This window comes from Pholis gunnellus (genome assembly GCF_910591455.1).
Source record: "Pholis gunnellus genome assembly, chromosome: 22".
NCBI lineage: Eukaryota > Metazoa > Chordata > Actinopteri > Perciformes > Pholidae > Pholis > Pholis gunnellus.
This window is the reverse complement of record NC_136549.1, coordinates 10,327,805-10,352,270: the sequence shown is the minus strand read 5'-3', so window position 1 is coordinate 10,352,270 and position 24,466 is coordinate 10,327,805. Positions and strand designations below refer to the sequence as shown.

The window sequence follows — 24,466 nt, the reverse complement described above, 5'->3', positions numbered from 1 at the left end:
GTACTATGCAGTAGTGAAGGTAACCAAGTACATTTACTCAGGTACTTTTTCATAGTTACAATCTTCAGGTATTTGTTCTTTACTTGATTCTTTATAGTTCCACTACATCTCAGAGTTAAATACAATACTTTTTACTACACTACATTTATTTGACAGGTAAAGTCACTGGCCTCAAATAAGTGAAATGAGCCAATATTTTTAAAAAGGAGCAAATATTAGTAAAAAGTTAAATAAAAAATATTATAAACTTTATATAAAGGAGTAAAAACCAGTTCCAAACGAGTACAATGCTACCTAAAGTACACATCGAAACATCAGTACTAACAGTTGAATAAGCTATTCTATAATGGAGACATTTTTCTACTTTTAGTACATTTCAGATAATACTATCGTTTTACTTAAGTAGGCATTTTACTGCAGGAGTTATACATTTTATATTTTAATATTTTTGTATGGGATCTTAATACTTCCTGTATTCAGTGTTTTAGCGGTAGGAAATGTAGTTAAGCCCACATTCACTTCACAGCTTCACTGTTGATGAGTAGGCTACTGTTTCTGTATAATTAGTACAATGACAGTCTGTGTATCTCAAGATGTTTTCCAAGTATTCCCTCCCAAACTCTCTCTCTCTCTCTCTCTCTCTCTGCCCCAACTTCCTGCCTCACTCCCACTCCCCAGTCTGTAAAGGTCAGCTGAGCTCCGCTGTTATTGCTGCTGTGTGTGAGTGTGTTCAAAGGATGAAAAGAGAGTAAAAAAGGCTGTTTTGAGTCGTAGTTCACCCGACACACACACACACACACACACACACACACACACACACCAGCCTTGAATGATGAGGCTCTACTGCACTGTGGTGTGTTTGAGTCGTCTGCTCACATCTCGTCGGGTAAATCTGCTGAGCTCATCGCTGCAGACTGCAGTGAGTGGGCAGCTTGCATAACAGCAATACACAACGAGAAAACAAAGGCGGGTCATACATCAGACAAAAGCGTGTAATTCATAGTACTTTCATATTTTATTTCTGTATATTTTAGCTCTCCATTTGAACTTGCACTATTATATTTTTTTAGATTCTAATTGTGCTTTTACTTGTTTTCTGAATTTCCTTTTTTTTTTCTAAACCGATGGCTTACATACGAATCAGGGACTCCGCCTGCAGAAGCATTGCTCTGCAGCAGCATTGCTCTGCAGCAGCATTGCTCTGCAGCGCTACTAGTGGTCAAATACTCCACCGAGTGTCTTTAAACCTCAAAAATGCATCAAATGTTTTGAGGATGTTTTTGCAGAGCAGGAAACACCAAGCCGTACCACAACATGTTCCATACATTGAACCTTTTATTAGCTAGGCTCATATTTAAAGTAGAAACCACACCACAAGTTGTTTTTTTTCCTCTTTACAAAAACGTCATATGTACACTCCAGTGCTGACAGTTACAAATCACAGAAACAAAATAGAAAAAGAAACAGCAATTTCTTGAGATAAATAAACTCTGTGAAAACAAAACGCCGGCCCGTGAAAACTTGTTTTCAACCATAATTTTGTCACATTTGTACAAAAAAATATAGACGTTCCGGTCAGGTTTTCTGTAACATCTGAAACCCAAAAGCATACAAAGAGCTGCAGAGCGCTCTGCAAACTGGCATCGAGTGCTTCATATCACCTCGCTCTCCTCAAAAGCCACGAGGGGAAGAGTTCTGTCTCTGAAATGCAGTCCTTGGAGTCAAGCTGACATAGAGAGCTGAAGTTTTAAGTTTCATTTTTCCAAGATTCTCCACGCTGGCGGTGAAACTAATCATCAGAACACAACCCTGCTTTCAGGACACGGGCTCGCCCACAAAAGTTTGACTCATCCCGCGTTACGCCGCAGATATTTGGAGACTTTTCAGCAGCTTTACAGACCAATTTAAGGCTTTGCTCTCATTTTCCAGGGAAAACTTAAATCTGGGACTCCTAAAAAAAAAAAAAAAAAAACTCCCATTGAAGGACAGAACTCCTTCTCGCTACGGCTCTGGACCATTTTAGTAGTTCACAGTTAAGGACAGGCACTGGGGAAATGTTGTGGGCTACATTAGCATGTGGGCTGTACTCCAATAGTGATGGTAAAATCAAGACATCAACGACAAAAAGAAATAAATAAAAAAAAGTTTTCAACATCAAAATGAGACAGATCTGACGTTAGCTCTCTGAAAAACATATTCATAGTTGTCGCTGAAACAGAATTTCAATAATTTATTGTACTTTTTAAAAACAACAAGAGGTCACTCCAGTCCCTGGTTGATAACTACAACATTACAACAGACAGGACGCTCCACACTGCTTCAGATAAATAGATAAATAGAGCTTTGGGAAGGAAGTCTCCACAGTGTAGCTTCTGTGTCCATAAAGAATAAAAGCATTTGTATCAGAGATGTCTGAGGCCGGAAGGATTTTAACATAATAGTGTCGTTGATCCACCGACATAATTAGTATCTTCAATACTACCAACTGTACTTTAAACAGCAGTGGATATACATCCATTTCTTTTTACAGAGTGCTGTAATGAGTTATTCGTATCCCTGAACAGTAACCTTAAAGGGAACTAAAGAGTCAGGGTTGTTTTTTAGGAGACCAGTATATTCGTGGATGTGTCCTGACTGTATTTCTTTTCCTGAGACTCTGAAGGCTCGTCTGTTTCACAGCCTTGGCTGGGTCAAATGTGTCCTTGGCTGAACAGCAAGTGCTCTGTTTCCAAAATTAGGAGAGAGCCTGGTGCACGTCCAACAGACACTAAACTACACTAAGCGCTCTGGTGTTCAGGGCTACCGCTACAAGACCATCGCAAAATACTTTTAGGGAGTAGTTTGACATTTATTGGCAATGTGCTTATTTGTTTTGTTTTTTTTAACGATTGTTACGACTCTGATGTCTGTGTGTTGAATATGAAACTACCGGCTGCTAGTTACAGCTTTGAATACACCACACAAACATCATAGGGACTGATTACAAAAATCCCATGATTCAATAGGACACTAAAGGCCTTTTATCAATAGCTTTAAAACTAGAATAAAAATACTGATTTGGGGAAATGCATTTGCATTTATATTCAGCAGATTATTGCTCAAAGTACAATATCAGAGGAACATACTGCGATATATTGTAATGTTTAAGGTGTATCCATACAATCTAGTCGAGGAACTGTCGTAACATTACACCAATACAATAGTGTGTATATCATTATTCCACAAAGTAAGAACTAGAAAAAAAGCCACGGAAATGGAAGCATTAGCTGCAAGTTTCACCAAAATAAATATCTGACACGATAATTACTTTTTTCCTTCCTACCTCCAGACAGCAGTTTGGCAGAACAGGGAGCTCAAACCGTAAGCTTCAATATCATCTACTTTAAAGACAAACTGGTGCCGCCACACATGAGATATCAAAACTACTAATAAATGCAATCACTTCTCAATATCTGTGACCCACAAAGCATTCAGTATAATATAAATCCGTCCAGTCAAGAGGTCTGAGGTGAATAAACGGTACACACCGTCTTCCTCGTCATTTCCTCTTTACGTCGTTATTTACAACACCACAACCAAAATAAAACCTTCTACATATACAGTCGTTTAAAAACAGCAATCGTTACGTACAAAACACGTCTATAAAATCTGATTCTGCTCCTCGTCGTGGTTTCGGGGAGGGAGGAGGACAGGAGGGGAGGGTTGAGGGGGAAGAGGAGGCGGAAGAGAAGGGGGAGGGGGAGGCGGCGAGGAGGAAGGAGGAGGAGGAGGCGGGTAAGGGAACGACGGAGGCTGGTACTGCGGTTGCAGCGGGTAAGGGCTGGGGGGCTGGGAGAGGTAAGACTGAGGGGGGAGGAAGTGGTGAGGGGACAGGTGGGGATGCTGAGGGGGGAAGAAGGCGTTGGCGTGCGGGGCGAACTGGTGGTGCTGGGAGAGGTGGGGGGGGAGAGACTGGGAGCCGGCGAGGGGGCTGTTGGGAGGCTGGTAGTACGGCTGAGACGGGGCGCCGATGTTCGGTTGGTGCGGCGGATGCAGGTGCAGCTGGCTCATGTGAACCGCTTTCTGACTGTGGTACGAGTTCAGAGGCTGAGCGGGATGACTGGACAGCGGATTCGGGGGGAGGATCGGCGGCCTATGAGGGAGATGGGAGTGTGGCAGGAGAGGGGAGAAGGAGGGCGGGAGCATGTGAGGGAGGTGGGGAGGCGGGAGATGCTGGGGCGCGTATTGCTGCATGTAAAGTCCTTGCCTCGCGGGGTCGTGCGGCGGGCGCATCTGCGGCTCCGCGGGCGTCCTGGCGTCATGACCCCACCTCTCGTGGAGCGCTTGCGTCCACAAGTCTGTCGCCGCTCGAGCCGCCGCGTGCGTCCGCGCGTCGGCTTGCGAACTCGCGGAGGTGCGCCTTTGCGCGTCCGCGGCGGGCGACCCGTGTGGCGCCCGAGCGTCTGATGGGACGTCCGGGTTCAGGCGGGGTGAGGCTTTCGGACAGTCCGACGGAGAGGAGGGAGGTTGCCGAGAAGTCGAAGACACGCTGGAGGGAGCGGGCGTGGAGAAACGCGAGTCCGCTGCGGGCTTGGGACGAGTCAGGGGAGATGGAGCGGAGGTGGACATGGAGGAAGATGGAGAAGAGGTAGAGCATGGAGGAGCTAAAGAGGAGCGCAAAGGAGTGACGGCTGAAGAAGAGGAAGACTTGGAGATGGGCGACTTAGGAGCTGAAGAGGAGGACTTCGCACTGGAAGACATCGTTCTACCGGCCAAATGGTGGTGGTGGTGATGATGAAGGTGCTTTGACGATGAGGCTTTGGGTTTTGTGTTGTGATGAGGAGGATGAGGCGCAGGAGGGAGCGATGAAGGCGATTTGTTCTTGCAGAGAGGAGGCGCCAGGAGTTCTGCTTTCACCTTTGCAGGAGGTGAATCCTGCCGTTTGGGTTTTCCTCCTTTCACCCTCTCCTTGTCCACGTCTTTGTCTCGAGCGCTGCTCGTGTTCGAGTCCACCGAGAGAGCGGGCGGAGACAAGACAGGCGGATGATGATGATCCCGTTCCTCCTTTTTGACCGCCGGCAACATCCCGTTTTCTGCCACACCAACCTCCTTCTTTATCCTCTCCATCAGTCTTTTCTCGCTCTTCCTTTTTCTCCTCTCCTCCTCTTTTTGCTCTGCCATTTTCCTCTCCTTCTCCTTCAACTCAACCTCCTCCTCCTCCTCCTCCTCTTCCTCTTCCTTCACCTCCTGCTCCTCCTCCTCCTCCTCCTCCTCTCTATCGTAGTATTGACTTAAGCGGACGTGCCATGCCAGGCTGCAGACGGACGACACGGTCTTGAACTGGTGGACCACGTTGCGAGGGATGAAATAGACGTCGTCGTGGCACAGGCGGATGCGGGCGTAGTGGATGCCCTCGCGACGCATCTGGTTCAGTTTGGCATCATCGACCCACTGCACACACTGTAGAGACACAGTACAGTACAGTACAGTACAGTAAATACATATTTTTGGAACAGAAAAGAGTTTGAAAAACAAAATCCTGAATCCTTTGAATTAAATCATCTCATCCTAATTTACTGCAGTTCAACTTTGCTCCACCAAGTGGCAGCATCCACAGATGAATTTATCTTTACACCTTAAGTCAGTGTTTAATTAAAAGGTAACACTGAGGAACGACCCGATCTGATTTGGGACATAATAAAGAGTACTTTACTGTCTTCTCTAATGTATAAGCAGCGCAATGCCTTCTGCCTTCTGCAATGTACAAACCTGAGACAGCGGAGGCTCGTATAGGTCCAGCTGCAGCCTCTCAACCACATGAGGGAAATCACCGGCGTGGAAACACACGACGTCTTTGGTTACACGAGGAGGCTCCGAGCTGAGAACAAGGGAGGCCAGAGTAAGAAGGGTTACACATCTCTTACTACCTGAGAGTGCGACAGCCATCACTACCTGTACAGGTGTGATGACACGTAGCTCCACCTCCTACCTTGGTCCGGCCCGTACGGCCTTCAGCACCCCCACCGCCGCTGTGGTCTGTCGTTCGAAGCCCTGACCGATGTGGTCTGCGTGGGCCCGGGTCCGGTCCTCAAACAGCATCTCTCGGGGCTCGCTGGCCCTCGGCAGCGACTGCAGCAGGTTCTTCACCTCGTTGGTGGAGCTGAGACAGGACAGAGAATAAACACTGTAGAACTGTGTGGAGACGCTTGTTGTGGTTCTCTTCAGAGAGATCCCCCTGTCTCTAGTTCCCTGCGGTCTAAATAAAGACTAAATATGACTCAAGGTGAGAGGGCAGCTTTGTTTATTTCTTTTGTTTCCTGTCTGCTGTGGCAAAATAAAAGCACCAGACTTGCTTTATTATTAAATGAATTCAATATCAAAGTAGTTGCTGATAAATTGTAATTTCACTACATAACAGCAACAATTATTGGGCGCTTTGCAGCAAACCAGGGCTAAAACTATTAATAATAAAAATATTTTTTTGTTTGAAGGAATATATTAAGCCCAAATGCCATGTGTTGGCTCTTATTTCTTAAATCTTTCTGGTGTAACTAGATGTTCCACAGCACACTCAAAACATAATCAACGTCTTATTTCAATTCTTCAAGAGACAAAACGCTGGTAACGGGGACAAGAGGACGAAAAACTGGAGATCAGTGGTATCCTCTATAAAATAAGCATTTTTAAATAATGAAAAGTAAAGTGCTGGAACACGACGGTGGTTTCACTTGATGCCTACAGACCGAGAAGCATGAAAGAAATGAGCGGTGTTGCCAAACAATAGAAGTACTGCAGTCAGCTCACTACTGGATCAGTGACTCACACTGGAGCTGCAGTCAGATTCAAACAAGAGTGGAAACACACACACACACACACACACACACACACACACACACACACACACACACACACACACACACAGAGTCTGTGAGAGATTCCTTCGAGAGTGTAACACAGACAGAACAGCAGTGAGACTACCCGTGTCGAACACTTAATTGTGCATTCATTCACTCAGAGATAAGAGCAGAGAGGCAGGAGTTGGTGGAAAAGGAAGAAAGAAGCAGAGGAAAAATAGTACAGAGAGTAGAGGGGGTGAAAACACACACACACACACACACACACACTCACACGTTCAGTGTGTGTGAGCTGACTGCAGGCCGACAGTAATGAATGTAAAACCAGGAAAGCCGGTAAGTGAAACACTGAAAAGAAGAGGCGGTAAAGGGAGGAGCGCTGAACGTGCACATCTAGAGAGATATTTAAAGTCGACTGTCTTCCTCCTCTCTATATATAAATATATATATAAATATATATTTATATATATATATAAATATATATATAAATATATATATAAATATGAGGTCCTGTTGTTCTGACTCAATGTGCGTCAGGATTGCAAGCAGGCAATCCGTCTCTGCACCAAGTCGTCGAGGTAGATTCCTGTACGTTTATGTGCAAATAAAGTGGTGGAGAGAGAGAAGAGAAGATGATGGAGGGATAAAGAAAGGGGGGGAGAGGTGGGGAGTGGAGGGATAAGGCGGTAAAGGGAGTGTAAAGACGGAGGAAGGAGAGACGGAAGGGAAAACGTCCTCGAACAACAAACACTGTTACAAGTCCATATTTAAATGTCTTGTTTTGCTCAACCAAAATAAACTAAAGATATTTAATTGACTTTTATACAAAATAGAGAAAAGCAGCGAATCCTCTCGACGGAGAAGCTGAAACCACAAAAAGTGTTTTCTTAAAAAATGGGGCTCAACTGACTGATTAACAGACTGAGCAGGCTGTGGTTTGACGTCTTACTGATAGCGGTCATGCAGCTTGTATCCGGACAGGAACAGCGCGCTCTGCGTCAGTTTGTCCTGTTTGAGACGGACGCTCGCCAAGGTTGCTGCTGTTGCTGCTCTGCAATTACTGTAAAAAAAAAAATCTCTGGCAGCGTGGCGCTCCTTCACTACGAGCTGAAGTTCTTTATTTTCTGTTTCTTTCATCGTCAGCCCACCATAATCAGAGTCTCACAACAGCTCGACCTTCTCACTGAAACCACACACACACATCAACATCACGTCCTCTCTTCTTCACAGTATTTCTTTCAAACAAAAACATTTGCACAGCTCTGACACACTCAGTCTGTGCTTCTTTTTCTTTAGCTCCTGAAAATAACGGCATAGTAACTCTACAATAAACCAACTTAAAGCAGGAAACAGAAGACGGACCGTAAGAAAAACAGAGAAAGAAAGAGAAGAGTGCACTTTGGTTTGTAGATGTCACTTTGTTTACATCATGGTGATGTATAATGAAGCGATGGGATGAGACACAGAAGAAGAGAATAGTTTAACCACCTCTCTCTATCCATCCATGTCTCTATAAAAACAGAGTCCTTCAGCCCCAGCTGTTACACAAGTGCTTCTGACAACACACACACACACACACACACACACACACACACACACACACACACACACACACACACACACACACACACACACACACACACACACACACACACACACACACACACACACACACACACACACACTTCTTTAAAGCCATCCCCGTCTAACACTGTGCACCCACCGATGCTTTACGTGTTTATGTCTTGACAGGCTGGATTCAGGTGCAGACTACTGATAGAGTGACTTTACTTCCTTTATCGCTTCCCCTTTTATTCACACGGGAACGTTTGAATGAATGATGCTCTCTTGGATGAATTTCTACATGATTTGAATGAAAATGAAGTAGCAAATCCTCACAATGCAGAAGCTGGAACCAGTGAATGCTTGGTATTCTTGCGCTAAAATCAGAAATTATATTTGAAGAAATCCCCAAATATCACTATTGATGTGACTACCAATCAACAGAGACGAGAGAGAAGTAACTGCTGAATGTGTGCGGTGTGTGTTGTCCCGCGCTTGGCTGGCAGCCACGTGAAGTAGCGTCTGATGTCGACTCTATTATCACAGCGATGATCTCATCCGAGCGGTGAGCCGCATACCGCTCACATCACACACACACACACACACACTCTCTCTCTCTAATGGCCTTGCTCACGGAGACCCCGTGCTTGTGAGACGGAGCTTATGTGTGAGCAACAATGAGTCTGTGGCAGACACAAACAGAGAGGGTGTAATTGCCTCGGCCGGCGCTGCTCCGCTACAACAAAGCTTCACGCTTCTACCGCGGCTGTTGCTTCAAATGTGCGAGCGTGCTTTGTTACTGTTTTTTTTCCCCCCGTAATCAGTGCTCGTGGGCTGTGCGGAGAGTAGAGAGGCAGGCCGGCTCAATAAGGTACAAAGGTACACACGTACACACACACACACCAGAGACTTGTAGCCCGTGCAAACATTCATAGAGAGCAAAAATCCCTGCTAATTCTGTCTCATTGCAGAGCTTAAGGAGGATTAAAAATATTGTCTGGCTTGGTTGTGTGTGTGTTTCATCAGTATGTTTTGTAAAGCGTGGTGTGCTCACCGTTTCCTTTTAAAAGGGGACTTTGGTATATCGGCTACAGGTATCATCTGTTCTCCCGGTCTGACCCACATTATCGGACCGTCGTCACTCTCCGTGGGATCCATCCGCCTCAGACTGGAGAAGGTTCCCCACGGGAGCGTCCGCTGCAGCCAGACAGAAGAAGAAGAGAGAGAGAGAGAGAGAGAGAGAGAGGAAGGGGGGCAAGTTAGTATTCTATTTATTCCAGAGACACACTTTTGACAAGAGAGCCAACTTCCTGAACGGAAAGCTGGATGAAGTCGCTGACACACCTGACAACTCAACAGCCGTCACTTAGAATATTAGGCGCTCCGTTGATGTTTGTGTCGAGCAGTATTTCTTCCATCTGTTCAGTTTCCACGTCTGTGTAAATGCATTTAAAACGTTCGGTCGCATCATGCTTATAGTCACTCGCCCATCCCACAGCGCTCTGTTGCTACGTAGAATCACCGCTGTTCATCCCGTCCCGACTCACCTTCAGGAAGGGCGACTCCGCCAGCATGCCTAGGAATTCTGGGAAATAATCGCCGACCTCCTCGTCCACGGCTCCCACCAGGCTGATCTGTCTCATTGCCCCGGCTCTGTATGTTCCATTGCTGAACGTCTTCGTCACCTGCAGCAGGAGAAGCACAGCATTAGACGAGGACATCGGGATGTTACTTTAACACCACGGCAGCAATGTGAGATTGATAATTGTTTGCAGAGTACATACAGCGTATCAGAGTACAATCAGCGGTACAGGTTGCAGTGTAAAGTATAAATGTTTACACAATTCAAATGCATTTAGTATTGTTTGACTGCAATAAAATCCAGAGGATTAATACAAAAACAACCAGACACTGACATGGAAGCTGTTAATCTCTACTGGGTGTCAAAACAGAAATAGTGTGTGTGTGTGTGTGTGTGGGGGCGGCTTCACTTGATGTTTCTGCTCCACTGGCATGACTCAACAGACTGTTTGCTGCTCTTTACTTGGCTGACAGAGCATAGTGTGTCAGTGTGTGTGTGTATGTGTGTGTGTGTGTGTGTGTGTGTGTATATGTGTGTGTGTGTGTGTGTGTGTGTGTGTGTGTGTGTGTGTGTGTGTGTGTGTGTGTGTGTGTGTGTGTGTGTGTGTGTGTCTCCCATACCCTTGGCCCTCAACAGCGTCTTTGTGTGTCTGTGTGTGCAGTACGTGCAGCATGCTGTACTCTTGGCTGATCAGTGTGAGTGTGTGTGTGTGTGTTTGAGACAGTGTGTGTTGGCCAGATCTTTGGCTGCACGCCTCTAGTGAGTCACCACTTGATAACAAGGCAGAGAGAGAGAGAGAGAGAGAGAGAGAGAGAGAGAGAGAGAGAGAGAGAGAGAGAGAGAGAGAGAGAGAGAGAGAGAGAGAGAGACGGACCAGAGGGAGGAGAGCGCGAGGATCCACTGGAGGGAAGGAAAGAGGGACAGATGGAGAGAAGTGGGGAGAGGAAGTTTAGGAAGACAAGCTGTCAAAGAGACAGAAAGGGGAGGATGGAAATAACTCAGAGGGAAGAGCATCGAGGGAAGAGGGTAAGCAGGTGAAAATGAAGATACCATTTTTGGGGGGAATATATAAGACAGAGCAAGGACAGGAAAAAAAAAAAGGAGTTGAAGGAGAGAAGAGGACAACATCAGATAAGAGAAAGTGAAAAGACAAAAAGGAGGGAGGCGAAGCGAGGGAGTGTGAAAAGAGATGAGGGCAGGTTAGACAGGATGGGAGGAGGGAGGTGAAGGAGGAGAAATGAAGATGGAAACGATGGATTGTAAAAAGACTAAAGGGGAAGGTGCTCTGAGGCTCCCAGGTGAGTCCTTGAACAAGACACTAAATCCCAAAACAGCTGCTCAGAGGCCAATCATGCAGGACTGCAGCTCATGGCGCGTGTGTGTGTGTGTGTGTGTGTGTGTGTGTGTGTGTGTGTGTGTGTGTGTTACTTTTAATAAGGGATTGTTGTTGGTCCAGTACCGTGTTATTTATACAGGCTGGATAATTAGGAGAGAATAGTCGTAACAACTGGATTACAGATCACTGTACTGTTTAGCTAAATTAAAATACTTCAGCACTCATAATCATAATCAGCCAACATAATTATTTTTAAATTATTCACGTAATGTAAACAAACATTTCGTTCGTTCACTTCATTTCACTGCGTCTGTGTAATATCCTCCTCAGATGATGATGACTAAAGGCTTGAAATACTCACTCTCTCCACACGCGTACACACATCACAACTTTAAACAGTCTCACCGAGTCAATGACCTAGATACTGAGAGGAAACTGTGTTTGTGTGCACACATGGGTGCGAATGCCTTCATGCTTACAAGTGTGTGTGTGTGTGTGTGTGTGTGAGTCTCAGCCGGTGTAGTCATACGTACGACTGTGTGTGCTCATGAGCGCCTATCTCCTCTTCATCAGTGTGTGTTTACACGGTGCATAATTAAACAGCAGAATAACTCCCACGTCGTTAGCAAAGGGAAGGCTCTCTCACTATCACGGGAGAGGTATTAAATAAATGGAAACATTTAACAGTCGGCGATTCGCTCACACACACTCGTGTACGATAAGTGAAGACAAACAGAAGGAAACAGGAAATGTGACACTTCCTCTGAGAGGTACTGTTCAAGGCGCACCAGTGCTTCCTTGCCTCAGCGTACGTGCACGTTGCACAAATGACCAACAACGTTTAGGTTACATCTACGGGCAAACGGGACAATGGGCTTTGTTTCAAATGGGCGACACTGCTGCACACGTGCAGAAGACGTTGAATGAATACGAACAAGTAACAAAACACTACAAATCATGTACAAAACAGATTAAAACGGTTTATTTACATCCATCTAAAATATACCGCATCTCGTTTGGTATTCAAGGGCCACAGTTTTAGCAGATTAAAAAGCCGACATCATTATATATAATTATCATTAGTGTCATCACTTTATTTGGCTAAAAGCAGTAAGTCTGCCTCCTCGTCTACTTCTTGCTCAGATTATCTTTCTCAGCCTCTGCAGCTCCTCCTCGGCCTCTCTTTCACCTCACAATACTCACGTCCCCGTTAGAGCGGGCCTGTCTCTGTGCTGGTCTCTGGTGCAGCCCCTGTGACCACTTGTTAATTCTATAACGAGTTTCCCTCCACCTCGCCCTCCGTCAACACATCCTCCACTCTCTCTCTCTGGCCGAGTTCGTGTCATGACATCATCTGGCGGCTCTACCTGACCTCAATAAGACCTCTCTACGTCCGTCCGCTTCTTAACTCTCTTTCTAAGTCATTATGTCCACTCCGCCTCTAGAGCACTCTGTATATTAACTGTGCCTGCATCACGACTAAGTTATCTGCTGACTGGTGCCTTACACACAATCGCACAACTTACATTATCTCTTCCTCAGCTGACCCACAGACACCGGCATGTGAGCGCACAAACACAAAGATTAAAAACCAATTTATGAGTTTAAATAATGTAACGGTTGCTTTCCACCTTCGTTGAAGTCCAAGTTAACAAAACAGGGCTGTGTCCACGCTAAAGAGAGAACACACAAAACACACAGAGACTCACGTGCACCCATGTAAACAAAGCACATAAACTCGGATTACAACACGCAGCAGGAGAGTGACTTCATCAGTCATCACGTCATCATATCGTTACATAGGTGATAGTAGTTTGTTGCGATATCGATCCTCTGATAATTAGCCTGCTTGCAACTGTTTTACAAGCAGATTTAGTTATTTTTCCTGCTTTCTTCACCTCTTCGGATAACATTCTGCTGATAAATCATTTCCAGTAAACGTATCAGTGAACTGCTTGGTGCCTCCATCAGAGTACATAAAGCCATGTCCCTAAAGACCATTGCTGTGAATGCTCTTACACAGCTTTGAGTATGAACATCAGTACAATGCGAGCGTAGATTCATATCAAATTAAAAACAATTAAGAAAAAAGCTGCCGGCTGTTCTGAAGCCTGATCTGACGTCGTTAAAAAATAACGACTTAGTGACTGAACCGGAAAGACCAAACGACCTCACTGCTGGAGCACATCTTGCATCGACTCACCCTGAGAAAATAGAGTGCCGTAATCTTCTATAATCCTGCCTTCAGTCAGGCACTGAATACAAAACACTCACAGGGCAGCTCACATTCTGAACACGCCCGGCTCGTTATCGAGTACAAGTGATTGTGTGTTACACTCCAGCAGCCCAACAATAAGCGGAACTTTACAGCAAACGCAAACACCGAAAGAACAACGCAAGCCTTTCCCCTCTCGCACACATTTACAGAAAGCAGCTGTCCACTCGTTTGCATCTGGAGCAGAGAACCAAACAACAGAGAAGAAACATGAAGAGGAGAGGGATAAAAGAGAGAGAACGGCAGAGGAAGAGCCGAGGAGAGAGAGCGAGAGGTGAAGGAAAAATATGTGAGAGAAATCATTAATCTGTCTGTGTGAGCGTACCTGTGGTGTGTGTGTATATATATATATATATATCAGAGAGGATGCTCACATCTGTTGGTGTGTGTGTGTGTGTGTGTGTGTGTGTAGTAGACTGTATGTCTGCTTCCCAAGGTCACTGCTGAGAGCTAGGAGGGAGGGAGGGGGGGGAATTAACAAGACCAGTGGACAATGACGTTAGCTCTGCAAGGAACACTGGTCTTAAAGGGACAGCTCGGGACACAGGCTTGCAGGGGAATTTAGATGTGTAATTCATTCATTGTCTTGGTTTCATTAATGCAGAAACATGCAGACATCAAAGGTGCGTTTGTTGAAGCAGAGCTGGGCGAAACTGAAACAAACACACAGAATAACGTCATGAATATTTCATAAAAAGAAAAGAAAAGCCAGAAGGAGAGCGAAAGAGAACATAAACCGCTCTACCCCCCCCCCCCCCCGTAGTAACACACACACACACACACACACGCGCTGGTATTGACCTGTAAGTCAAATCAATAGCGTCAATAGTAAAAGCTCAATAGCACCCGTGGTTAAAGGACAATCATCTCACAGCAGACAGCCTTGATTGCCTGGTCTTTGTCTGTTATTTGGGGAAAAGGTTGAGAAACAACGTCCACGGGGCGGAAAGACTTTAATAGGGGAAACATCAAGGGTGTATGTACGACATCCACGAGGCTTTTATGAGCCTTATTAGTGTGTGTCGGCAGTTCTCACAGAACTGGAAATTCAACATTTGGGTTTGGCTCAAACCCTGAGAAGCCCCATTTGGTGTGGGAGATTATTTTTTGGGGGTATATTATGTCCCATCATGTTGAGTCCTTTTTATCTCAATATGGGGTCCGGTGGTGGCGGCCTGCCCTCAGGTTGGTAAAGAGAAGGCTGTATCGCAATACGAAGCCACTCGGGGAGGTTTGAGGCAACAAAAGGCTTTTCATGAGTGAACTATGGACGTGAGACGGCTCTGAAGGAAGCGGAGACAATCCAGACACCAACAGCAATACAACACAGACACACACACTTCTTGTTTTTCCAGTTGTCCAACAAAAGGTTGTGTACTATGCGAGGAGTGGGAAAGAGGCTGCCAGGCTTTTGCTTTAGGAAAGAAAAGGAGAAAAACGACTTTTCGTGTTTGTTTTCAAGAGTCAAAACTATCAAGCGAGCCGTCCCCGCCCCCGTGTGCCCGGCACACGACTCTGCCGCCATTGTTCATGTTGACATTTACTCCGAGGAATCGGACATCTGTATAAATGCCAAACGCTGCTTAATGCGGGACAGATCGAGGCAGATGCACACACCAGATGGCCTCAGCAACACAACTTTGAATCTGCAGTCCTCCGGTCTTTTCCTTCAATCGATCTTGTTCCCTCCCCCCACGACATCCCGACATCCTCTCCCTCGACTTGTACTCCCCTCCCATCTACGCATCTCTCATCCTCTCTTTTCCCTTAACGTTTCCATCAGCGGTGTCTCAGCAGGTCCTGTTCAGCCAAATAGATTATACACAGAGGACAGAATGGAAGAGGCTTTGCTGCTCTCTGTGTGTGTGCGTGTGTGATTGTGTCCGACTGACCTGAGAGTAGAAATTAGCCATAGTGGTGGTTTCTATGTCCTTCTTGGCCAGTATTTCCATTTTGACCGGAGCCGATGGGAACTTGGTTGAGAAGTAGTCCAAGAAGTCCGGCAGGTAGCCGGCTTCCCCGTGGACGATCCCCATGACGTAATGAGCTGCCTGGAAAACGAGGACAGAAACAAAATCCAAATATTAGAATTAGAAAAATACAAATGAAACAAATTCTATAAGGTGAAAGCACTTGACTGCACTGAGCTCAACACCCATGGATCAATATGTCTGCTGTACCTGGGATGAGTCCTCACTGAACGCCAAGGTGACGAACTCCTGGGCAAACCTCTGCCTCTGGCTCATGGAGAGCGAGGACAGCTGGGACGCGTAGGCGTGGGCCACCAGGGCTCCTCCGTTAGGCTGGTGCTCGATGTGGATGTACGGAGCAAACTCCAGGCCCGCCATGCCGGGGTTGGGGCACCTCGGCTGGCGTTTGGTTTGGGAAGGCTGCGGCGTCTTCATGGAGGACGACGGAGAGTTGGGAGAGTCGAGGGGGCAGGAGTTAAAGGGGGATTTGGGGGCGAGAGGAGGGGAGGAAGGTAGGAGATGCGCAGCTTTGTTGTTGAGCGGAGGGTAAACCGGCAGAGGGGACTTAAACGGAGACAGGGCGGAGTTGTGGCCGGGATCAGAGAAGGAGGAGGAGGAAGGAGGTGGAGAGGACGAAGGGAGGAGAAGCAGGCCGGCGCAAACGGTTTGGCAGGAGCGGTGGTACATCTTCACCCGCTTGTGCTTCTCCCCCTCTTTGTGTTTCTTCTTCTTTTTCTTCTTCACCTTTTTGATTTGCAGCTCCTCAGAGTTGATCTTCGCTTTCTCCTTTTCATCTGGACGGAGAGTGAGAGAGAGAGAGAGAGAGTGGACCTTATTACTTGTTTTACAGGAGAAGACATTCTCACAAGATCAACACAGAATAATTGAAAGAAAATGTAATTTTGAAAAGGCTTTAAGGGAGTAGGGAGACAAATCATTCATGCAAGCTTTGTAAAAAAAAAAAAGAAATCTATTCAAGCCTGCTGTGTGATGGATCGACAAACCAACCCTCAGCCCTCTTCTTTCCCCCGCTGCAAGAAGACCATTTTCACTGAATTAAGTCCTCTCAAAATGACGACAGCTCAGAAAAAGCATCTAAATAAGGTGAAGAGAATCAGGAAAACTGCAAATGACGTGCTGATTACGCTGAGTCAATAAAAAGAAACAATACGCAGTCAGACTTTCACCCAGATTGTTGCGTTATTTACTTCTTTTTTTTTTTTTTTTAAATGATCAAAACAAAACGTGATAATTCCCTATTTAAAAACCCATCAAACCAAAATAACTCCTAACTAGTTGTAGCGTGGACAGATGACTCATAGCTTCTCCCAGATGGGGTGCTTCTCCTGGGGGTGCACGCGGTGAAATAAATGGCATCCCTGGAGAAAAGCAGATACGGATGAGCCAGGAAATACGCTTTCCAGTGACATATCTGAGCGGAGATAATAGCGTACATGGTGGACCGTCTCTACGAAGCCTGAGGATGGACAGAGCGGAACATGCAAATTTATGCACAGCGCTACTGTGTGTGTGTGTGTGTGTGTGTGTGTGTGTGTGTGTGTGCACGTGTGTAGAATTGGGTGTGTATCAGAGCTGTTCACATCTATTTGGAAAAGTGTTGCTGGCTGGCCAGGAGCGGTTGTGTAAACAAGTGGACATAGATACATTTACAGGGTGTGAGTGTGCGTGAGTGAGTGTGTGTGTGTGTGTGTGTGTGTGTGTGTGTGTGTGTGTGTGTGTGTGTGTGTGTGTGTGTGTGTGTGTGTGTGTGTGTGTGTGTGTGTGAGAGAGTCGCTTTGATAGCTGCTGCCTCAGCATAATTCAAATATCAGATATCATCTCATTCACACACACACACACACACAGAGCTTCTGTGTAGTTTGTACCCCACACACGTTCATCGCCAGATAAGGCGGGAATGAAAGACAATGAAAAAGAGCAGAGTGTGTGTGTGTGTGTGTGTGTGGAAGCAATAAAGAGGGCAACAGCGAGAAGGTATTTGCAGTACAATACCTAAGCTACTAATCCAAAAGCTCTTTAACACACAAGTCACCCCTCCCCCCATTCACTCTACACACACACACACACACACACACACACACACACACACACTTATTCACAAACCTTAACCTTCAGCAATCCACAGAAGAGCAGTGAGATATGGAGGAAATGTGCGGGTTGTGATAATATTGCGACGGTGATATAAAATGTAATAAACAGATATAAGGATGCAAGTCTCACGGCTCGTACAAACTTCAAATATAGATACGGATAATAAATCATTTCTTTTAAATGGAATGAAAAGATCATTTCAAACTTAGGATCAGATTACAATATTAACAACATACGACAACAACTACTTATCCAATATTCAGACGCGCACTAAAACGCACTATACAAATGTACAAATACAGATGTTGTCAAACTACTTAGCGTTGACTAAGTTAAACATTTGTTCCTGCTAATAATAAACCTTCCAGCAATGGCTCCTTCGTGGCCAATTGATTGCATGTAGATGGAAAAACCTCGACAGCGAGGCACATATGTTGCGTAAGAGGCACACAGCAGGTACATCTATACGGTCTGATGGGAGCTTCACAATATGTTTTTACACATTCTTATCATGTGTGTTACGTAAACCCAAGCTGACATCGTGTTTATCATGTCCAATGGTATTTGGAAAGTGGAACAAATCTTCACATTTTAAAAGCTGGAACCAGCAAGTAGTATCGCAGCGTCTTCCATTATCGTTACGCAACAGCAGACAATAATTCACTGCTGTCGAAAGGTTAACAATGAAACTCGCCGCCGCGTTCACAAAACCTGTTTGTGTAAAGGTTGGCAGTAATGCACACAGGAATTATTGTGCGTTCATGTTTTATAGGCTACACCTTTATGGATTTCTGAGCTCTATTTTCTTAAGTTAAACCCGTCTCTAAACGTCAGTTCCTTTTTATACTAAACCGAGATACAGTTTAATAGTTGCACCAAAAATTTAAACTTTAAACTTGACTTGAGAAGGTTCAACTAGTAGAACGACTTCCTTTTTGAGATGGATTGAGCAAAATAATGAAGTTCCTCGAACAGACTGAACCCAAGTGCTGCTGCTGAACGTCTCTCCAGGAAATTGTAATCGAGATGAACAGGAAGACTGGAGCAACAGGCCGTCTCTCTCTCTCTCTCGTTACTGCGCTGTTGTCTGTTGTTCATCTTCTATTATTCGGCCATATCGCTCCATTAAGTCTTTCTCAAAAGGAGGAGAAATCAGAGCTTCTCTGCCGAGTCATGGCGGTCATGTTTTTAGTGACTGGACTGAATGACATAAATGCCTCCAGTGTTTGGTGTGCACTAACTGCATTTTATTCTTCCTAGCAGTACATTCTGTACATTACCTCCTAAATGTACCTCCACCTGGATCCAGATAAGCGGCCTAAAATGGATCGCTGGATTAACCAATTCATTGCTTTTCATAAATTCATGCAGCACCTACATTATAGCTCACTTTTACACACAGTGTAATTGAATTTAGGGGGGGGTCACATATATCTAGCGCTTAAAAAAATTGTAAATAGACAAAAAAAAAAAAGAGGAAGGCCACAATAAATGACAGAGTTCTGGAAACAATAAGCAAATGAACCATCGTTTTTTTTCTGTCACGCTGCTGTTTCTAAAGTCAAAAAATAAATTTTAATTCTAATGAACTGAATAAAAATACTCTTCCAGTCTAACATAAATCACATGGTCAGCATGAATGTGTGTGTGTGTGTGTGCGTTTCCACCAACCTCTAATCGGCAGCTTGACCCCTCCGTTCTCCCTCTTGATCTCGTTTATCACTTTGTGCTTCTTCTTCTCCCCGTCTTTGACCTTCGTCTTCTCGCTCTCCTCTCGGCCCCTCTCGGTCGCCTCGTCGGAGCGCTCTGTGGAAGCAGAGAGAGAGAGAGAGAGAAAAAAGAGCTTTCAGGTCTCGATGGTTGAAACGCTTCAAGATTTACTCACTGCTCACACACGCGCGCTACGCTGAGCTGCACATTCGATTCACTTTGATTTTCTTCCTGTAACCCCTTAACTAAACGCTCGCCAAGTGCTTCACCTTGGCCATCACCCTCTCCCTTAATCTTGTTGGTCTTCCCGCTACAACAAATCCATCTCTCCACCGAGCCTCTGCTCTTATCTCTCGTGTTTCCACGGCGCTGTAATGACCTTCCGATTCCCTTGAAGACTGCAGCAGCAGTCACTCACAACCGTGAGAGCTACAGCTCGTCAATACACACACACACACACACACACACTTCACGTGTCTTCGCCCTAACTTATCCCCGTCTCGTGCTCTCTGCCTCCGCTAGCTTCACGATCCAACATAATGTTGCACTCACTGCAAATTGCTCTGGATGAAAGCATCGGTTTAAAATGTATATATCTCACACACACACACACACACACACACACACACACACACACACACACACACACACACACACACACACACACACACACACACACACACACACACACACACACACACACACACACACACACACACACACACGTCTTTAGTGCTTTCTGGAAGGTGTGTCCGAGTGTGGATGGGTGTAAACCGTCATCTCTCGCCTCCAGCTGAGCTCAGAAAACATCACCTTTCTTAAAATAACTTTCATTTGATCAAATCTTTTATACATCTCCTCCTTTGATTCTTTATTTCGTTTCAAACGCAGATTCAAAAAAAAAAATAAAAACTCCATTATTTTTTCCTCAGCAGCTCTTGTGCTGATTCTCTCTTTCTTTCCCTTTCCAAAGAACTTTTTGTCGCTTTGAACTCAGTCAGATCCGTCTTTTAGAAGAGGAAGCGTGTTCTCTCTCCTGTGGACGTGTGGAGTGGGCAGAGTGAACACAGTGGGGTTGGATGTGTGCAGGATCAAAAGAGAGAATGCTTTGAAAGTAGAAAAAAAAAGGCTTAAAAAAGGAGCAGTAGGACAATTAGAGGTATATCGACACTCTTACATTTAAACAAACACCTCGGCATGCTGAAGCTCAGTAGTGGATATATAAAGAGGAGAATCACACGTTCCAAACATGTAGAAACTATTTTAACTTTTGTCGGGGCAACGTAACGCAAAACCAGAGGTGTGAATGAATAAGAGATCATCGGGATCCACGCAGGTGAAACTGCTTCACTGTGTTTTTGATTTTGTTTTCTGACTTTCTTGCAGCGGCCGGCTTTTGAAGGGGAACAGCGGGCGACTCTCGCTGTTTGGATGATCACAGGAGAGAAAAGACTTTGAAAGACGGAAGGCCAGAGGCCGACACTTCACTAACTCCAACCGCACTGGTCCCCACCGCTGTGAGACACGGGGCGGAGATTCACCGGGGTATCCTCATTACGTCTATCTTCCTCCAATCACCAGTTCTCAAACTTAACTAATGAATTACATGTAACCTGTGTTTACAGGAGCGGCATAGCGTTTCATGCTGTGGCCCAGCCACTGGGTCAGCAAGCCAAATGCATGCTGGGATACGAGAGACAGGATAACCTGATCAAAACAATAGATTCAAGATTTCTATTAAACCTGCGAGCGGGAAGGTTCCAATGCCCTTTTAATATTATTAACATAACTTCTATTTAGCATATTCTGAGTGTCGGATCTTATTATGCGATTTAATGATTTGTGAATGTTAATTAACAAATAGAATGATATTGAGGGTTTAAAACGGTGCCACACTGTAGGAAGATTAAACTGAAGCGGATGTATTTAGAGATCTTTTGGGGTTTTTTGGACTCGCTGTAACAGGACAGGTAAACCTGCCCGCTGGGAACATCCTGCTAGTCCAGATGGTCAGGGATTCTGTAAGCACGGTGCATTTACACACACACACACACACACACAAACTAATTACTGCAACTCATCCAATAACTAAACCACTAAAACAAACTAAACAGCCGTATTACTCATTTAACAAGCTGTTTTGCATCAGGAACCAGCTTTAATCTCTTACAAACGTGTAAATGTAAGAACATGTAAACACAGCGGGCGTCAACAAACAGGTCAACTTGGTCTCAGAGGGGATTGACCCTGTAACCTTTGAGTTAAAATATTTCTTTCACGCTAGATCCACCGGCCTAATGCAGTAATGCTTCCCTGTTCACGGTACTTAGTAAGGACTGGTGTCTCTTATTTCAAGACCAAATAACCAGGAGTCACTGCTCCCTGCCAGTTTGGCTTAAGCCGTGCTCCAACCGCCAAGCGAACACTAATAATATTACTGAGATGATGCTCTTTTGATCCCTGTGGGAGAAGGTCAGGGCACCATCATCTTCAGAGCAAAGCCGTGTCCACACGCTGAACAGCCGTCTGACTAACAGGTGTATATTAGAAAACATTACAATTGTGTTGTTGTGTTTTTTCCAGCGTCACTTTAAGCCTGAGGTGTGTCAGAGTCGAGGAAGAAGACTGACACACTGTTACCGGCAGCTCAGAACGGAGCTTTTTTTTAATCTTCCAAACATTTTCTTGCTTCGGGATTAATGTGTTTTTTCCAGCAACACATTCAGACGCTTTCTCATCTTCACATTCACAAGCCACTCGCTGTAATTACAGTTTCCCTACTGCTGGCCATTGAGCGGCTCACTACGGCAATTACAGGTTCAGTATTTTATTTTGCTCAAGAGCACCTCAGTGGGGCTGTTGAATGAGTGCAATTATGTATTCTTACTCAAGGCTGCATCTCAACCCCCCCCCCCCCCCCCCCGTCAGGTTCAGAGATGAGGTCTTTTTTAGAAAATATTCTCAACACGCTCGCATACAGCATTAGCAGTTTAAAAATGAACATAATAAGACTGCACTAATTGACTTTTAGTCTTGTGATTGCTCAGTAGAGAATGGATTCTTTACAGAGTTAAAAGACACGGTTTATTTAACGTCAACATTATGTTTTAAATACCCACTGTTGTGTTGTGATTGTGTGTAAAGACTAACACCAGCCTCTACCTGTTTGGATGTACATCCATCACAGGCTGTTCACTAGACTGTGTTTGTGGTGCGTTGGAGAGCATGTTGTGACCTCCGAAACTACCCAACTGGAAAAAAGGGGTGACATCATACACTCACACACTAGTGTGTGTGTGTGTGTGTGTGTGTGTGTGTGTGTGGACTCAGTGCCACCGCTCATGTCTAAAAACACTTGCACACGAGTAACGTTCACACAAAGCAAATGCAGAGATTTTGAAAACACTACACTGTTGTTGACAATGACAAAAACAAGACACAGAAAATAAAACAGCTAAAATCAAAATGCCTACAAATGAGGCTTCAGCACTGTGACCCTGTTAGACATTTTAAATTATTCCTCCTCAAAAACAAAAAAATATCTTATAAAATAAATTATTTGTAATTGTATTAATGAGCCAGTGTACATTATGTCTATGATGCCACATGTATGTTGATCATTGGCAGCATATTTACTGTATTTACTGTATAATATATTTATAATCCATAATAGATGTAGGAAAAAAAAAAGATATATACGATGACTATAAATATTTTTTCTTATTTTATTCTAATGATTAAATGTCGTCTTTTCCTGTAAAGTAATGTAGCAGTGGTTGAATGGATCTGCTCTGCCTGTAGAACATGGAGTACCAACAAGCGGTGGCTCTCCGTCTGTCTCCATACAGCCGGAGGTTACAGAGGGGGGCGTGGTGCTCCACCAAAACAACACTTACCCTATAATGGCGGGCGGCTGTCATATTGTTATGACAGCAGCGTGCAGGAAATAAAAAAAATACACAAGGCGCATAATTGTAACATGATAACTAACAATTTTCCATTATTATAGCTAGATTATAGCTTTTCTTTATGCCGTTTATAACACATTTGATCGACTCGGTTACTGTTAAACATATAGGAACAACACGGGTTATATTTTTGCAGATACGACGTAACTACGTTAACAATTCCGCAGCAGCTGGTTGTAATTGTAATGGCCAGGTCGCGCGACTACTGCCCTGGAACGCCGTCGTGGAGCTCGAGGGGTTCACGAGCGGGTGAACACGCGACGAACGCGCTGGCAGCCATAGCCCGCAGAAAACATCGACTGAACCGGGCTTTGTAGAGTTGTGTTTATTACCTGGTTGTAATAAACACAACTCTAACTTTATGAACTCGCTTTTAAGTACAATTTAAAGAAAAATAAATGCACCGATGGCCTACCTTTCGGTGGCAACATGACATCCCCATTCTCTCTCTTCACTGCAGAAGTGTGATTAATTCTGCTGATGTCGGTGTGGTTGTTGTTACTAACATAACTCCCGGGTCCGGAGGTCACCAATACTTTATTATGTTTCCTTTTCTCCTCTCCGCCTCCTTTCTCCTTCTCTCGCTGTTTATCTCTACTCGGTTTCTTGGGTTTGTGGAGGAAGAAATCGCTCTGTTTGAAGACTTTATGCGTGTTAGTCGGAGGTTGGAGTCCACCGGTGGCAGGCACCGGAGGATTGTTGCTCGTCTTCACCGGGCTGAAGCTCCACACGCCCGCCCCGCTGCTGCTGCCGTAACTCTGCTGGAGTTTCTCGCCTCCGTCCCCGCTGAGTTTCTTGGGCTTAACACTCCGCTCCTCGACTCGGATCTTCTTGGGCGGCGGTGCGTTTAAATCCCGGGAAGACAGCGAGCGGTTGTCCGGGGCTCCTCTCGCCTCGGTCGGCTTGACGAGCGCGCTTCTGGCGGAGGCGACCGCCGGGGCTACCGCAGTAGCAGCTCCGGTGGGGTGAACGAAGCCCAACGAGTCAGCCATCTTGAGGCTTCTCTACTATTTACTCTCTTCCCCCCAACGGCCGCCGCTGCTGTTTTTTTTTTTTTTTTTGCGCGACGAGCAAGGAGGCAGTGAAGGGGCGGTGCTTAATTTGATAGACAGGCAGT

At 45.2% G+C, this 24,466-nt stretch overlaps 1 protein-coding gene across 1 annotated transcript; it reads right to left on the bottom strand.

Annotated features, from left to right (window-relative positions):
- Window positions 1-1,096: 1,096 nt before the first annotated feature.
- LOC306714212 (uncharacterized protein) lies at window positions 1,097-24,395 on the bottom strand. Its single transcript, XM_079184176.1, has 9 exons — window positions 23,765-24,395; window positions 19,343-19,477; window positions 15,770-16,353; window positions 15,482-15,640; window positions 9,944-10,081; window positions 9,451-9,593; window positions 5,969-6,139; window positions 5,749-5,857; window positions 1,097-5,439 (listed from the first exon to the last, which is right to left on the bottom strand). The coding sequence occupies exons 1-9, from the start codon at window positions 24,339-24,341 to the stop codon at window positions 3,640-3,642; spliced, it is 3,816 nt and encodes a 1,271-aa protein (XP_079040302.1). The 5' UTR covers window positions 24,342-24,395; the 3' UTR covers window positions 1,097-3,639.
- Window positions 24,396-24,466: the final 71 nt, after the last annotated feature.